This window comes from Mustela erminea, chromosome 12 (assembly GCF_009829155.1).
Source record: "Mustela erminea isolate mMusErm1 chromosome 12, mMusErm1.Pri, whole genome shotgun sequence".
Lineage (NCBI taxonomy): Eukaryota > Metazoa > Chordata > Mammalia > Carnivora > Mustelidae > Mustela > Mustela erminea.
This window is the reverse complement of record NC_045625.1, coordinates 29,783,779-29,801,699: the sequence shown is the minus strand read 5'-3', so window position 1 is coordinate 29,801,699 and position 17,921 is coordinate 29,783,779. Positions and strand designations below refer to the sequence as shown.

The following is a 17,921-nucleotide window of genomic DNA, read 5'->3' as shown; positions in this document are numbered from 1 at the left end:
AGAAAAGAAAAGTAAGAAATTGGAATCTATAGAAGAAGGTTTTGTCCTGCTTCCGGTTTAGAGTTCTGGAAAGCAGAGTGAAACAGAACATCGTGTGCGTAGGCAAAAGGAGATAGCACGTGCAAGTCTCCTTTTGCACTCCTAGCATGTGAAAGAGTTTAGCAAGCTCCCAGATTCTCATGGTGATGGGCATGGAAGGCAGCTGAGAGTTGAAGGTCAGCAAGTCTGCCCTGATTGTTGCGGCCACGTGCGAGCCGACCTTTTAGCAGAGGAGATGCGGTATATGCATCTGTCAGGGGCCTGACAGAAGACACAACTCACATTTAGAGAATGTGCAAGGACAGTAAAAGCCAAGTGGACCAAATGCAGAAGGTGAGAGTGGGTTTACTAGCTGGCCTGGACCATGCTATGAGTTAACCAGGTGCAGATACTTTATGGGTGCACACAAGAAGTCAACCCTGAAAAGCAGACCAGTTACATTTCCAAGAGGTCAGAGAAGCTGGCCAAGAATGGTTTTTTGATCTGCCTTCCTGCCAATATTTGTAGTAGTGATACAGAACAGAATATATGAAAAAAAAATTTTAAGACCTTCTTGGTTCTGAAAATCCACAAAATGTAAATCAAGGGATATAAAACATAAACATCGTATCTCATAAACATCTCATTCTTCCTGAAGTCTGGAAGAGGAAACAAAAATAATTATACCCATTAAACCCACTATGTTAGCTATTATATAGCATATGGCATATATAACTAATTATGTAGCATCTAATCTATATAGTTATTATGTAGCATATACCGTAGGCAGTATTAGCCATTGCAATTACAAAGAAGTGACGTAGTCTGATTGACTGGGTGTGGGAAATGTAAAAACTTCTCTGAGTGAGAAAGGTGGGAGGCTAATAGCCTCACTCATCCTGAATGGAATGATTTCACTCTAAACAGAGGGAGTATCAGAAAGCAGAGGAAAGAAAAGGAGTTTAGGCAGATACCGTGAAGCGTCTGTTTATTACTTCTGTCCCTCTAACTCTTTGTCGGCTCCCCCACCACACCTACAAAATCATTCAAAACACCCTTTTACTGGCTCTTCTTCACTTGATTATCTACCTTCCACATTGCAATTCAGTAGCTCAGGAATATGTGGATTGTGGCTTGCCCGTTAGAGGAAATACGTCAAATTTGACCTTGGACAAAGTAATTTGGATCGTTCTACACCCAAGGTCATCAGACTATGCCCTGTGAACTAAATCTAGAAAAACAGCCTGTTTTTCTACTGCCCACAAGCTACACGTGGCTTTTACATTGGCCAATGTTTAGAAAAAAAAGAAAAAGAAAATTACTATTCCGTTACATGTAAAAATTATATGAAATGCAAATGTCAGTTTCCATAAATAAAATTTAAATGGAACACAGCCATGAACATTCATTATGGCCTGTCTATGCTGCTTTTGTGTTTGAATGGCAGAACTCAACAACAGTGACAGAGACTTAATGGCCCACAAAGCCGAAAATATTTGCCATGTAAAACCTTAGAGAAATAGTTTGCCAGCCCATAAGGTATACAACCCACAGTATCATGGCTCCTTCCCTAAAGTGCAATTCTGGGAACCTCAGATTGTTTCTTTTTCAAAATGCTATACATTTTGACACAAATATTACTTTATTCTCTTCTCTTAGCCTTTGTTAAATTATTGATTTTAGGTTGACTCAATCGTGTTACCCCCATAACAGCTTCCATATTGCCTCAAAATAATAAATGTTTCTTAAGCTCTAGTTTTTCAATGGCAATGAAGTAACCATGAGCCATGAGCATATTTTCATATATGAGAAATCTAAACATATTTCATTTGAGTTTTAAGAAATCAACAAATATCAACACCTGATCCTACTCATGTCTGTTTTTAAAACCAGGGGATTCTGTCATTCATTTTGGTCATTTTTCTTTCCCACAAGACAATTGCTGTAATAATAAACCAGAATATTTTAGGGCAGATAGAGCCCTAAATGTATTCTTTTTTCCTAAATTTACTTTTTAAAATATAAAACTCTCCATGTATGATATTGGATTAAACGGAAACCGTTCTCACTTTCCAAAGTCAAGACATGACCATTGTCAGTCACCCTCCTGCTTTCTCTTAGTATAACCTACCACAATAAGAAATCAAAGATGTTGCTCCATGAAAATCAAGTGAAGTATTGATTGATTGATTATGTGAAGTATTGCTCCTCTGTTCCTCGGGAATATCTTCTCAGAGTTGACTGGTCACAACTGGAACAAGATGCTTCCTGAGAAACTTCTGGATCTCCTTCCAAGAATGCTCCTGGGCAGTGGCATGTGGGGTCACCTCTCCACCCCAGTGAATGGACAGGTGGAGACTGGAGATCTTTGAAGCACAGCACAGGGGGGAATAGGGAGGCTCTAACAGGTGGCCTGCCCCAGGGTAAGATAGCAGGGTCCAGTTGTTCTTCCCGTATCTGCTCAGCTGTTGGGTGGCTTGCTCAGCATACACTTTGCTGTTGAGATTCTTATCATCTTCTCCCACAATGAAAAGGAAATGTCCCTGGGCCTTTTCAATGGGGAGAAGAGACGTCTCACTGGCTTCACGTCTAGCTTCCTCAAAGCTGTGCTGGAACTCTGCTAACCCCAAGGCATTGATGGACAGCGATTGTGGAGAGACGGCTAAGGGCTTACTTATCTGACCATGATATACCTGTGGAATGCTCAGTATGAAGTTGGGCCCATTAATAAGCACAGTAGCTGTGACTTGTTTTAGGTGTATAGCCATGGAGAGTCCAATCTCTGCACCTTTGCTTATGGAAACTATGCCAATGCCTGGGCCGAGGACCTAAAAATAATGGAAATGAGATGTTGATTCTGTCTACCATTTAGCAAAATGCTACCACCTCAAATAACCAAAGAACTTGAACAACCAGTAGGAACCAAGCAAGGACTAACCCCACCCACATGCCCAGTTCTGGAGTTCTGGAATACATGATAAACGTTCAAAGGAAATACTCCTTCAAAAACATACCAGGCCTTCCAAATTAAATACTATGGATTCAGCGTGGTGTTAGGCACTGAGTTTAAAATGCCCTAAAGAAATACCAATGTAGTAGGAAAAAGAAGAAAAAGGCCCGTAACTCATGTGAATAACAGAAGTCAAGTTACAGTTGATCGGTCAATGCCGTTGTACCAATTCTAGGGTCTCTAGAAGTCCAGAGGAAAGGGTACTCTATAGGAAAAGACTGAGAAAAAAGATGAGTTTAGTAGAACAGAGAATGGAAACGTGAGCAGAGGATTCTAGCTCTGCCGTGGTTTCCCTGGAAGGTTTCTCCTTTAGAGAAAGGTTTCATAAAGGAAGCCTGGCTCAGCTTCCTCTTCCGCCTTCAGTCATCAAGCAGGCATTTTTAAAAAAAAGATTTATTTATTTGGCAGAGACAGAGAGAAAGAGCATACACAAGCAGGCAGAGAAGTAGGCAGAGGGAGAGAGAGAAGCAGATTTCTCTGCTGAGCAGGAACGCCTGATGGGCTCAATCCCGGGACCCTGGGATCATGACCTAAGATCATGACTCAATGACTGAGCCACCCAGGTGCCCCTAAGCAAGCAAGTTTAGATTGCCCACCCTGTACTAACCGCCGGAAGACACAGAGGGGAAAAAAGGCGTAAGTCATCTTTTATCATCAAGGAACTCACTGCCCAGTGGAGAGACAGGAGGGAAAAAAAGACAATTAGAGTAGCTTACAAATTCTGCGATATAAGAATGCACATAGGCAAGGCTGCCAACCCAGATTACCAGGGAATAAAGCAGGATCAGGGAAAGATTCTCAGAGGAAATGGGCTACAATTTGGACCTTTATACAAAAAAAAAAGTGAGGCGGGGGCGACAAACAAGAAGGAAAGTTATTGTATGCTGTGTAGTGGACACCAATAAGAACTATTCTCTTTTTCTTTTATGGGGCATGTATATTGCCCCAGGGGGTAGATTCTGATGGATCTGAACCTATTCCCCTATGCAATATATATATATATTTTCAGCCTCTTTGGAAGGCCAATACATTCTACCTGAGGTCCTATCCTGTATATTAATAGGGGTGACCGGAATCATCTCCTTTTGAATTAAAAAGACCTTTCAGGGGCGCCTGGGTGGCTCAGTGGGTTAAAGCCTCTGCCTTCGGCTCAGGTCATGATCTCAGGGTCCTGGGATCGAGCCCCGCATCGGGCTCTCTGCTCAGCAGGGAGCCTGCTTCCTCCTCTCTCTCTGCCTGTCTCTCTGCCTACTTGTGATCTCTCTGTCAAATAAATAAATTTAAAAAAAAAAAAAAAAAAAAAAAAAAAAAAAAAAAAAAAAAAAGACCTTTCAAGCTCTGAAGTTCTACGTCTTAATATGAAAGATACAGAGTCACAGTTACAGCAATGAAAGGTGAGAACTCAGAATGGATTTGGCCAGGGAAGACAGAGTAAAAGGAAGTACAACGCGGATCAACAACAACAACAAGTGACTCAGTTGTGTGCAGACATTTGGCAGAACACCAGCTCTTGTTATAACTTCTGCCACCAAATTTGGGATCAGGGAATTTAGAATGCTTAGAAGACACTTAAAATCAACAGATGGAGAAATAAGATCTATAAGGAACTGAAAGGTGGGTGGTCTCTCTTCTCACAGAAGAGAGAGCATGAAGCAGGCTTAGTGGAAGTAGTAAAAGCCTAGGAGAGAAATCTGGTTTCCAAGTCTCATTAGTCATTGACTAACTTTGGGAAGTCATTAGTCAAGTATAAGGGAAAGCAGGCTAAGAAAGTGAACAGCAGAATCACGGAACCTCATTTCTCATCTAAGCCAAGCAGAAAACGCAGCACAATATAGCTATTTAAAAATTCAATGCATCAGTAGATTGTTAGTGATTATTGCTCATCTTATTACTGTCATTCTGATCATATTTTGGATGATCCTTTATATGAAATAGGGTGTGGTACAGAGACTTAATTTTACTTGGATCAGTTCTTTTATTTTTTGGACTTTATTTATTTATTTGTTGGGGGGGGGGGATAAGCACGAACAAGGGAAGTGCTGAGCAGGGAGTCCGATGTGGGACTCCACTCTACAACCCCGGGGTCATGATCTGAGCTGAAGGCAGACATTTAACCAACTGAGCTACCCAGATACCCATAGAGCAATTTTTTTGTTTTAAAGGTTTTATTTATTTGACAGAGACACAGCAAGAGACGGAACACAGCAGGGGGAGTGGGAGAAGCAGGCTTCCCATAAGCAGGGATCCCAATGTGGGGCTAGATCCCAGGACCCTGGGACCCTCTGGGGTCATGACCTGGGCTGAAGACAGATGCTTAAGCAGCTGAGGCACCCAGGCATCCAAGACGCAATGGCTTTAGATTCAGATGGAACTGAGTTGCATTTCTGTCTCTACCCCATCCGGTTGTGGGAATTTGGACAAGCTTCTAACCCTTTCTAACCCTGAATCTCTTCATCTATTAAATACTATGGTGGTGATGCTATTTCGTAAGGTTCTTGTGAGAAGTAAAGAGGATAATACAAGTGAAGAGCTGACTAGAGTAATTGCCAATACACATCCTCAATAAATGTAATTCTTATTATTATCACCTTCTCTGATTATTATTAAGTCACCAGACTGTATAAGACAGATAATCTTCCTTTGAGGAGTGAGTCTGATTTTTAGCTATTGGAGAGGACTTAATTATAATGCTGTAGGACTTCCCAATCCATACCTTCTTTAAGTTCTAGAATGTGCTTTTCCTGCTATATTAGGGTTGCTGCATATTATCCCTTGTTAATTGCTGATATTTTTTTCTTAGTGAGAATTGCTTAGGGCACCTGGGCAAATAAATAAAAACTTTAAAATAATTAAATGAAGCCATTCCATCATGGACACAGGCTAACTTCCCGTTTTGTCTTTCTGAGCAAAAGACATTGGGTGGGAAAGAAATCATGTGAATAAGATGGCTATGTCATAGAACTTCCAGTTCACTGAGGAGAATCATACTTGGAAGTTACGGGAAGCCACAGGGTGTAATGGTTATTTGAAAACAGGGACTAAGAGGCACCTGGGTGGCTCAGTCGTTAAGCGACTGTCTTTGGCTTGGGTCATGGTTCCAGAGTCCAGGGATCGGGCCGTATTGGGCTCCCTGCTTGGCAGGAAGCCTGCTTCTCCCTCTCCCACTCCCCCTGCTTCTGTTCCCTAACTCGCTGTGTCTCTCTCTGTCAAAAAATTAAACACAATCTTCAAAACAAACAAACAAGGACTAAAAGAAAAGGCAAAAATTACCTTAGGATGTCTCAGGAGAAAGTTGACAGCTTCCTCAAAATAATCTAATTCTGTCTTTTCTGGTTGGGCAGGCAAATCTTCATAGTTAAAGTAAGCCAAAGCCAAGGAGGCAAAGCCACGACTGGCCAGGAGACTGGCCCGGTACTCAATCAGCCCACCAATACCACCAAACAAGTCAATTATCCCTGGGAAACGGCCCTCTCCTGAGAAACAAAAAACAAAACAAAGCTGAGGTTAAGGAGAAGGGAAGGAAACGAGAAGAAAAATACGAAAACATCACAAATTCTGGAATTGAAGCATAAATTTTCAGTAGAATCCCCAAGTTTTCAGCTTTGTATCTGGGGCAGAACTAAAGCTGATTGAATACATTAATGGAACATAGTATCAGGAAGGCTGATTGGGAGCCATGTTCACTGACAAGTTTAATCTCTGTAGCCAAGGGGTCCTGAGGACTCACAGTGGTTCATTTCTGTAGTATTGGAGTACAGAAAGCCATTGAAATTAGGTAAGCACTTTTTAACCTATGAAAAGGTACACAATTGGGCTTTAGGAAATCAGTGAAGGTCCTGAAATTATATGCAAAATATAGGTGTAAGTGGGTCTTTCTTTCTTTTCTTTTCTTTTTTTTTTTTTAAGAGAGAAAGCATGCAAGCTGGGATGGGGTGGCATGGGGGAGGGGCAGAGGGAAAGGGAGAACTCTTAAGCAGCCTCCGTGCTCAGCAGGGAGCCTAACAGGGGTCTCAGTCTCAGGATCCTGAGATATGACCTGAGCCGAAACCAAGAGTAGGACGATTAACCAACTGAGCCACTCAGGGACCCCTATGTGTGCATTTTACTAATGAAAGCCTCTACAGATTTAATTGAGTTCTCAAAGTATATATAAACTCAAAATATATGACTTCAAAGAAAGCTATTGAAATGACTGTTAGCTAAAATCTGGACTTCACACTGCTCTATTCCACTCATCTGACTACAGCGACAAAATCTTACAGTCAAGCAGGTATAAATGGTAAGACCTTCCATGTGACAACAATCTGTTTATTCCCCGAAACTTAACACTGGTAAAAAGTAGGGATGGTCAGAGTGTCATTCTACACACGCTCTGTGTAGGCAGCTAGTTTTCTAAATAAAGCAAAAACAAATTTATGATGCACTTCTTGGAGGCACTCTAGTCTCCAGTAAGTGATTTTAACGGAGGTAGACTTGTCCCATCTATGGAGGCACCTGGCTGGCTAAGTCAGTAGCGCATGTGACTCTTGATCTTGGGGTTGAGTTCAAGCCCCATGTTAGTACTTAAAGAGATAAGTAAGTGAGATGTTACTTAAAAATAAAAATGTTTTTTAAAAAGTGTGACTTGATTTAAAGGATATTGGGAGTTTTCAAAACAAAACATTGCTATGTTTTCTCATCTTGAGAAAGGGAGCAATAAAATGGTACTAAATATAACTTCGCTTTAAAATACCACTTCAAGGAGCGCCTGGGTGACTCAATTGCTTAAGCGACTGTTTTCGGCTCAGGTCAGGATCCCAGGGTCCTGGCATCGAGCCCCATGTCAGGCTCCTTGCTTGGCAGGGAGCCTGCTTCTCCCTCTCCCTCTGCCTGCTACTCTGCCTGCTTGTTCTCTCTCTCTCTCTCTCCTCCCCTCTGTCAAATAAATAAAATACATTTTAAAAAATACCGCTTCAATAAATGAATAAAGTTGCTTTTCATCTCCTGATTGCCAGGAGGAGGGAGGACTTAAGAGTAACGAGCCTCTGATCATGGAAGAATGTTGTAGTTGAGAATTGTTTTGAGACCTGACTCAATCCTCTTTTCGCCGCACACAGCTCAATGCTCTTTTGTATCTATCCCCACAGAACAAACAGGACACACAGAGCATGCAGTATCCTCGAGGATTCACCAAAAGTACCCTCTAACCCAGCACATCACCCAGGTGATGGGGATATCACTGATATGCAGATTTTTAACTGAGGTGGAATAGGAGAGGCACAGACATTTGTGCCACTTACTTTCCCATCCCTACACACAATGATGTTGTCTCTATGCTAATTACTAGGTGTACAAATACTGAGATTTATGACTGTACGTGTCAGGATGATTGTGGAAAGGGAAGCTTTTTTTTTTTTTTTAAGATTTTATTTATTTACTAGCAGAGGGCCTGATGCGGGGCTTGATCCCAGGACCCTGAGATCATGATCTGAGCCGAAGGCAGAGGCCTTAATCTACTGAGCCACCCAGCCACCCCGAAAGGGAAGCTTTTATTCCTTCTACATCATCTATAACTCTATGCTGTCAAGAACCACCCTGAACACTTCAGGCTTCCTTTACCGATCTTACTTCTACATGTTTCTGTTTCTGAAAGCAGAGAGAGAGGCAGTACATCCTGATGATACGATGGCTGTGTCCCAGATAGAAGCTCATGCTTAAAGAAGGGGCTCTCAGACACACCTGAGACCCGGACCTGTCGAGGGCTACTTCTGGGAAATTGACTTTGCTTCACTCAGTCCCACGATAAACCCTGAGAAATGTACCAGTACACGTTTTGAACCACTTACTGGTATGTGGAGATCACTGCGGGAAACTGACTTTTCTGGTAGGGACCATGTTGTGTATCTGCGGATGTATGGAATGTCCTATAAATGCGCAATATTTATGGAACTAGAGAGTATAGAGTCTCTTTGCATCCTCTATATTTGTTGCAACATTTCAGTCCGTTGTATCATCAGCTTATTTGATGCAATGACCTACACCTAAGTTGAAACTCAGGCAAGACAGGACTCCCAAAAGAAGCTGGGACACAATCAATATCAGGAGGTGAATCTTCAGGGAGTGGCCTTTAACACAGATGGATTTCACATAAATCCAAAGCTATGAAGCCCCATAATTCAGGGACTCCATAAACTACATATAGTCATATCCTTAGACAAACTCCAGAACTGTTGAGATCCAACTTGAGTTGGAATGTGGCCTCACCATATTCTTGTTCTAACCCAGAGTTAGCCCTGATTCTAAGGCTGGAAAGGACTATACTATGTACTATCCATATGCAAGTTAAACCTCTAGAAGGATTAGGCACTGGAAAGAGGAAGCACAAGGATGACAGTAACCAGGTTAATTTTACTCACCAGGAGGGAGGAAGAGGGTTCCCCGAAGGGGGCCTTCCCGAACTTGGATCCGTTTGACACCAGGTGCTACATACCACCTCTCCAAAGTCAGGCTGACTTTTGGAGCAGTGGTGGCGATGTCGGTTAATTGCAAATTTGAATCATAAAGTTTTATTTGGACCAGGAAGGGGCTATTCACCACATCTTTTTTCATCAATTTCATTAAAAGTTTTTCAGGTTTCAGGGACCAGAAGAGACCCATAGGGTGGACTCCGATGTAGTCACCTCCCAGCGAAGGGGCCTGCTGCAGGTCTACCTCCCCAGCTTCATTGGCCTTATAGTAGGCTTGAGAATGAAACAGGTTCCCCTTCTCATCTGCCAGGGAGGCCTGAAGAATCACTATTTGAAAGGGAGACAGGCCAGTAGCACGAATGTGCACGGGTTCATCAACAAGCGCACTTGCAGGGGTAGCTGTCAGCTGAATCATTGTTACAATGAGGCACCTGGGATGATTCTCAGTAACGTTTGTAGTAAGACCTGGATGTAAAAAAATATATACATGGGAAAATTAAATAAGACAGTGATAAGATTAAGGAAAGGTGAACTGGACCAGGAACCTGGCTGCTTGGGATTCAGCTCTAAAAATATCCTGATATAGGGGCACCTCGGTGGCTCAGTCCTTAGATGTCTGCCTTCAGCTGGGGTCGTCATCCCAGGGTCCTGGGATCGAGCCCTGCATCAAGCTCCCTGCTCAGTAGGGAGCCTGCTTCTCCCCCGCCCCCCAATCTCCCTGCTTGTGCTCTCTCTCTTTCTGTCAAATAAACAAATACAGGGGCCCCTAGGTGGCTCAGTGGGTTAAAGCCTCTGCCTTCAGCTCAGGTCGTGATCCCAGGGTCCTGGGATCGAGCCCCGCATCGGGCTCTCTGCTCAAGTAGGGTGACTGCTTTCCCCTCTCTCTGTGCCTGCCTCTCTGCTTACTTGTGATCTCTCTCAAAATAAATAAATAAACAAACAAATAAATACAAGCTTAAAATAAATAAATAATAAATAAAAATATCCTGATATTATCTGCAAGTGCAAGATACCAGAGAGCTTTTAGCAAATATGTGGAAGACATAAAACAAGTAGATGCCTTTTATAGTAATTATGAACCAGGGTGGAGGAAGCAGCAGCCAAATAGGCACAAATGATATCAGCACATCCAAGGACGATCTCACAATTGGCCATCCAGAGCCCTTGAAAAGTTAGATGCAGTAGAGGACAAGAGTGAGAGGTGCGGCTGAAAATTGGGTTTGCTGGGGTGCCTGTGTGACTCCGTCGGTTAAAGTTCTGAGTCTTGATTTCAACTCAGGTCATGATCGTAGGGTCCTGGGATTGAGCCCCATGTCGGGCTCCCTGCTCAGCACAGAGTCTGCTTGTCCCTCGCCCTCTGCTCACCTCACTTGCAGTCTCTTCCTCACTCTCTCAAATAATTAAATAAATAAATACGCTTCTTAAAGAAAAAAGAAAAGAGGGGATTTGTTAAACATCTACATATATGGAGCTGGTGACTCTGCTACTAAGAGAGCATGAAAACCAGACAAATCTTCCCAAAAGAATGAGGACAAAATCTTTGGGGAGAACAAGGAGGTTGACGTACGTGTTACTCCCTAAAGAAAAAATACTCACAGCTTCGTAGTTAGGCTTCTCCAGTCATAAGCAAAACCAGATGCTGACAGAACCTTCAGGTACAGAAAAATTTGCTAAGCTTTTCATAACCCTTGTCTTAAAGATTAAGGAATGCCTTTCTCCTTCGGGTTAGTGTGAAGAAAGTCACAAAAATGGCCATTGTTTCCATTCTAATAACCTAAACTTACCTAGATAAAGACAAAATGAAATTTTTTTGTTTTCTTAAACTCATTAGATTGCCAAGAATCTAAATGAATTAAATTCCAGTGAGTGATAGGTTCCTCCTATGAGGGAGGAAACTTTCTCTTCTACAGAGTGATTTCATCTATGATAAAACAGCAAAAAAGAATCCCCCATAAAGAAAAATGAGGAGAAATGAACAGAACATTTAATGCAATTTTAATGGATGTGTGCAGGCTGTTTTGATAGATTAGAATTCTGAGAGATCCTAGCCAGAGTCCTTCTCCAAGGACTTGGAGATTTGGCCACATACTCTAGGACAATACATCAAAGAATGCTAGCAGAGGCATGAGCAGGGAGAAATCTGTCCGAGGCATTGCAAGTCTTTCGTATAAAGCACAGCAGCTAACTTCCAAAGGAAGGGGGGGATAGCCAAATAGAGAGATTTCCCTGGGCTTATAAAGCCAGGAGTGGGACTATAGAGCAAAGAAATTTCCTTAGTGATCCTTTTTCTAGAAGAATTCTAAACCAGAGAGAAATATCCTACAGTTAGAAAAGCTAGCAACATGGCCATAAAAAGCCAAAGATATCTCGAGAAGTTCACCAATGCTTAGCCCACAGTATCTTCTAATGAGAAAGGCCTAATCCCATACCTAGAAATATCTGAAGGCAGTGGTGCCCCGACTCAGGTGGGGCACCTGGGTGGCTCAGTGGGTTAAAGCCTCTGCCTTCGGCTCAGGTCATGATCTCAGGGTCCTGGGATTGAGCCCAGCCTCCCCTTCTCTCTCTGCCTGCTTGTGATCTCTGTCTGTCAAATAAATAAAACCTTTAAAAAAAAAAAAAAAAAAAAAGCAGCAGCAAGCCCAGACCCAGGTCAACCACAGGTCAGATGGGTTCAGCCTTTAATTCTTTTTTTTTTTTAATTTTTTTAATTTTTTAAGATTTTATTTATTTATTTGACAGACAGTTCACAAGTAGGCAGAGAGGTAGGCAGAGAGAGAGGAAGGGAAGCAGGCTCCCCACTGAGCAGAGAGCTCGATGCTAGGGTGATCCCAGGACCCTGGGATCACTACCTGAGCTGAAGGCAGACGCTTTAACCCGCTGAGCCACCCAGGGGCCCCTCAGCCTTTAATTCTAACATCCTGACACTGTAGGGCTTTGCTCTTTTCTTGAGGTAAATATTACTTATTCTGGTCACTTCTTTTATATGAAATATCTGGAGTATGATTGTAAATATTATAAGACAGAGGAGAATCAAGAAAATTGATCCATGATGATGATGAGAGCAAACAGTCCATAACAAGAGGCACAGAAATAGCCAAGAGAGTGGAATGATTAGAAAGGAACTTTGTTGTGGTGTTTTTTTATTCGTTTTTTTGGGGGGGGTGGGGGGTTAGAAGACAAAGAGAGCACCCTTTCCCTTGTCTGTGCTCTCTCTGTCTCTCTCTCTCTCTCTCAAATAAATGAAATCTTTTTTAAAAATGTCTTTAATATGTATACACACATACTCATGTGTGTATTTAAATGCACTTAAAAGACTTTAAAATAAAAATAATAAAGTCCGCTCGCCTCCCGCTCGCCTCCCGCCCGCGGAGCTCAGCTGCGAAGGGGGCCGGGCTGGCGCCGAGGGCGCTTCCCCCAACGGGCACAGGCGCAGACGCGCGCGTTCCTGGGGCTCCGAGGTCAGGTGGGTGTCCCTGCGGGGCCAGGCCTGCTGCTTCTAGCTCGCTGCCAGAGAATCTTCCTCGCAATTACTGCAGTTGACTGCATCTTTTCTCCTAGTCTTTTCCCTAAGATGAAGACAAAGAAGTAATAATTCCTACAAAAGAGAGAAGAGCTATATCTTAAAGTTATCTCTGCCATCTGGTCCTTTGGTCAGACGGCAGCCTCCACAAACAAAATGTCTTTAAGATTCCCTGGCTCGTTTGGAAAGACTGACGACATTAAGAAAAATTAACGAACCTCAAGAACTGTTTGGTTACCTGAGGTCAACCACTATCAGAAAGCAGATGATCCTTCTAATATATCATCAAAGGGACAATAGTGGCCTAATGCTATGTCACAATGCCTGTGTCATTCACTTCACTTCATCTCATCACTAGGCATTTTATCCTCTCACATCAAAAGAAGAAGGGTTCAACGAATAAACAAAGAGAAAAATTATCCTACCCCGAACACAAAGTCTCGGATTTACACAACTCTGAACAGACCTAGTTACTTAACAACCGCTAAAGTGAATTAAAAAAAAAAAAAAATGCTGACATATGTTAAAAATAAATAAATAAAATAATAATAATAATAATAATAATAATAATAATGTCTTCTGGGGTTTAAAGAACACATAGAAATATAACAACAAAAAGGTGGGAATGCAGTTAATAGAATTATATTGTTTAAGATTATTATTTTATTATTATTATTTTTTAAAGATTTTATTTATTTATTTGACAGAGAGACACCACAAGTAGGCAGAGAGGCAGGCAGAGAGAGAGAGAGGAGGAAACAGTCTCCCTGCTGAGCAGAGAGCCCGATGCGGGACTCGATCCCAGGACCCCGAGACCATGACCTGAGCCGAAGGCAGTGGCTCAACCCACTGAGCCACCCAGGCGCCCCTATCTTATTATTTTTCAAGCAGTACAAGAATATTTGCAGGCAGACTGTAACAATTTAAAGGCACTATTAGGAGCTCAGCCCACGAAGACAGAGAAAGCTGAGCAGCTTAGGTGTTAGAGTAGCTGATGAAAGCAGCAAGCTGAAAACAAGAGTCAAGCTTTTAATCACTTACTGTGAGGGAGAAAGTGCCTGATCAAGATAAGGATGAAGGGTCTGAAGTCGGCAGGTCAGCCAGATGTGGGAGCCCCAAACCAAGGATCCAGAAGTTCTGAAGTCAGGGTAGAGTGAGGGGAAGGGCTGGAAGTAGAAAAGAACTGGTTGCTGAATGAGAGTGAATGAAAATGTCTTCCAGCCTTCTTGCATAAAGAAGTCTCCTTCTTGCATAAAGAGGCCTCAGCACACATAACTGAAGACTTTGGACCTTGAACGAAGGTCTGATGATAAACAGATCTACAGTGAAGGATCCTGGGCAGGAAAGGCAAATATGAGGGTCCAACCAGCCTGTGTGACTAGTGACTAGGGAGACCAGTAAGTACCAAGTGTCCAGAGTCCTTGCCTCCAACTTTTTTCAGAGATTGACATGCACTGGTTGTACCCCAAGTCCTGTGCTGGAAGAGCAGCATTCCACCATGATACCTGACAATTAAAGCCTTTGTAATTGCCTATGGTCAGTTCTGGAAAATCACACATGAGTTTTTAACCAAGAGCTAGACTTCTCAGGTACCTATTATATTCTCTAGAATAACACACACACAAAATATTTGAGTAACCCCAAAAGAAACAGGTGTTCCAGTTACTAGGCTGTGTAATAAACCCCTCAAAAACTTAAAGGTGTACAACAGCTGTTTATTGTGCTCCTATGTTCTGCAGGACACCAGAACACCGGGAAAGGGCTCAGTGAGATCAGCCATCAGTTGCAAAGACAAAAAGCTTTTGGAGACTACTAAACCAGTTCTCACAATTATGTAAGATCAAATCCTTGAAGAGTTCTATCCCAGTGGGGTGAAGGAAGCTGAAAGAAAGACGACTGTCAATTGATAATTTAGGCAAGTTCAAATCTGGAACTGCTATTTGCTATACCATGTGTAAATCCTCCTGCATTTTTAGAGAGAGGACACTGCCTGGTAAGAGTAGGGATGAGAATGAATATGACAGCTGAATTATTCCAGATTAAGAAGGGAAATAGAGTGGTAGTTGAAGTATGGGCCAAGTATGGGTAGTTGAAGTAGGCTTTGTGGCCTACCTCACATTCCTCGAGAACCCTACTTTGTGTTAAGAACTCAAAAGCAAGTAGTGTACTTTGAGGGGTTTCCAGGAAACATAAGCGCCGAGGAACAATGGGAAGTATCTAATAAATTGTTGGTTGAGGGCTGACTGGTGGGGGAAGAAGGAGCCTTACTTTCCCACCACTTCCATCCTCCCATGCTGAGAGGTAAAGTGGACTCTGGAGGCCCCAAAAAACTGTCAGGCACAGGAATCCAAGGTCTGATATTGTGAGTCAGGCTTGTGCACTAATACCTCTAGGAGAAGTCTATACAGACAAGGTATTGACAGTATCTGCTAACATTGTGTTCTGTTTTTAATGTGTGTGTGTATGTGTGTATGTGTGTGCACGTGCACGCGCATGTGCGTTCAGAGGGAGAGAGCAAGAGATGGGGTAGACACAGGCATGAATACATGCTGATGAGAATGAGCCAACTAATGAGAGACAAGTGCTGAGAATGAAAATCTGATGGTGAATAAGACATTTTTCCCCGAGAAGCTTAAAAACAAATGATTTTATAGCCCCAAAGTACTCTATTTCCCTTGTAAATTTATTCAAGAAATTGAGTATACATAAGGCACACAGAAATACATGGCAGTCAGGAGTGGAATTTATATCTCGAACTCTTAGTACAACTGATTAGTAGTTCAATAAGAATTTATCAAGGGTCTACACTATGATAATCATGGAGAGATTAGACACAGTCCGACTTTAAATAAGCCTAAAGGTGGGGCGCCTGGGTGGCTCAGTGGGTTAAAGCCTCTGCTTTCGGCTGAGGTCTTGGTCTCAGGGTCCTGGGATCGAGCCCTGCATCGAGCCCTGCATCGGGCTCTCCGCTCAGCAGGGAGCCTGCTTCCTCCTCTCTCTCTGCCTGCCTCTCTGCCTACTTGTGATCTCTGTCTGTCAAATAAATAAATAAAATCTTAAAAAAAAAAAAAGCCTAAAGGTGTATACTTCCTTCCATACATTATCCATTAACTTTCTACTTAAATATCACATGGATCAACCAGTTTTCCTGAACAGAAAGAAAGTAAATGAAAAGTCATTAGCCTTAGTTCAACTTATAATTCTTTTCAAACATCATCACTTTTTCCTTCATATCCTCAGTTTATTACATTTCACTACCAGAAAGCATTCTTGAATTGCATAAATATGTAAGACCTTTAAGAAATATCCTCGCATAATGTAATTCTAACAAACCATTCATCTGACATTAAATCACCCTTCAAATAATATAAAAATAAGACCACAATTCAAAATCCCAGACTAAGAGAGTTTCTTCTATAATATTCTAGGAAACAGTTTTAGAAAGAGGGGAAAATATTAATGGAGATGGGGGAAGATAGAATAAATAAAGGTTAACAAATAATTTCAGAGTCATTCTTCCCCAGAAATATAAATTCTGGCTTGATATCTTCATAATCACAAATCCCTGTTGGTATCTTCTGTAAACAAACTCCAACAGAGTTTGTGCCCTTATCTGAGCACTCTTTGAACTCCATAGCTGAGGTTGTAAAATGGGCAAAAAGACTATTTGTCTGCATGAACTGCTAAATTCCAAACACTGAAATTAAGAATCTGATTTTACTTCTCATTCAAGACCTGAGACTTTAACACATTTCCAGTCAGCCCAGAGGAGATAGCCCTGATTACAAGCTAAAAAGTACCTGACATATTCCCCTCGAACCTTCCTTTTCCTCAATAAAGAAGAATGGCGCTATCTAGAGTCATCTTATAAGTCAAAACCTCAAATATGTCTTTGCAGTCTAACCAAACTAATGAAGCACTGTCTCCCTCTCTAAATAAATAAATAAATAAATAAATAATAAATAAATGTGGGGTGCTTGTGTGGCTCAGTCTTTGAGCCTCTGTCTTAGGCTCAGGATCAAGCCCACGTTGGATTTCCTACTCGGCGGGAAGCCTGCTTTTCCATCTCCCACTCCCTCTGTTTGTATTCCCTCTCTCACTGAGTCTCTCTCTGCCCAATAAATAAATAAAATCTTAAAAAAAAAAGAGGAAAGTAAACCCAAATTAGAAGAAAGGAAGTAAGAAAAGTGTATTAGCAATGAAACCGAAAATAAATAGAAAGAAATTAACAAAGACTAACTGGTTCTTTGAGGAGGCTGACAAAATTGATGAACTACAAGCCAGAATGATCAAATAAAAAGAATAAAATTTAAATACCCAAAATGAAAGGGGGTTATCATTGCAGATACAATAGACCATGAAGAGGAAAATAAGAGAATATTATGAACAATTTTATGCCAACTAATTTGACAACTTAGATGGAGTGAATAAATTCCTTGTAAAATACAATTTAATAAAGAACTGTTTCAAAGTAAAGGAGAGCAAGTGAAGGTGATAACAAAAATGTAAAGCATGAACCACGATTTGATCCTCTATCAGGAGGTAAAATTACTATAAACGTCATTTCTGGGGCATCAGTGAAAATTGAATATGAACAATGTATGATTAGTATTGCTTCAGTGTTAAATATTTTGAATTTAATATTTCCTGATGGAAAATAAATTTCATGGTAGCTGCAGTTTGCTACTATTCAACTAACATTGGAATTCTGCTGAATTCAGAACTTAATTTTAGAGACTACTTTTGAACCTAGAAATTGAAAGACCCGCGGATCCCCTTACCCAAGAATCCAACACTGCCACTGGATGCAAACAGCAAGAGGTTTATTGGGACGCAGGTACCGGCGGGTGGTCGGCAGCTCCAGCTAACCGAGCACACCGACCGAGGGGAAAGCGGGGTTTATATAGACAGGTACAAACAAGTTTTG

At 41.7% G+C, this 17,921-nt stretch overlaps 1 protein-coding gene across 2 annotated transcripts; it reads right to left on the bottom strand.

Annotated features, from left to right (window-relative positions):
* Positions 1-63: 63 nt before the first annotated feature.
* On the bottom strand, positions 64-14,178 carry LOC116569928 (bile acid-CoA:amino acid N-acyltransferase-like). Of its 2 annotated transcripts, XM_032306438.1 has the most exons (5): positions 13,213-13,233; positions 11,071-11,258; positions 9,424-9,939; positions 6,299-6,501; positions 64-2,846 (listed from the first exon to the last, which is right to left on the bottom strand). In XM_032306438.1, the coding sequence occupies exons 3-5, from the start codon at positions 9,887-9,889 to the stop codon at positions 2,250-2,252; spliced, it is 1,266 nt and encodes a 421-aa protein (XP_032162329.1). In that variant the 5' UTR covers positions 9,890-9,939; positions 11,071-11,258; positions 13,213-13,233; the 3' UTR covers positions 64-2,249. The 2 variants fall into 2 exon arrangements, with proteins under 2 accessions (XP_032162329.1, XP_032162330.1); XM_032306439.1 differs by lacking the exons at positions 11,071-11,258; positions 13,213-13,233 and adding an exon at positions 14,036-14,178.
* Between the last annotated feature and the right edge of the window lie 3,743 nt (positions 14,179-17,921).

Coding starts and splice junctions, on each gene's coding strand:
- LOC116569928 (XM_032306439.1), bottom strand. CDS start 9,889: ATGATTCAGCTGACAGCTACCCCTGCAAGTGCGCTTGTTGATGAACCC. Junction 6,502..9,423: donor AACCCTCTTCCTCCCTCCTG/GTGAGTAAAATT, acceptor TTTGTTTCTCAG/GAGAGGGCCGTTTCCCAGGG. Junction 2,847..6,298: donor TTCTCCTGAGACATCCTAAG/GTAATTTTTGCC, acceptor CATTATTTTTAG/GTCCTCGGCCCAGGCATTGG.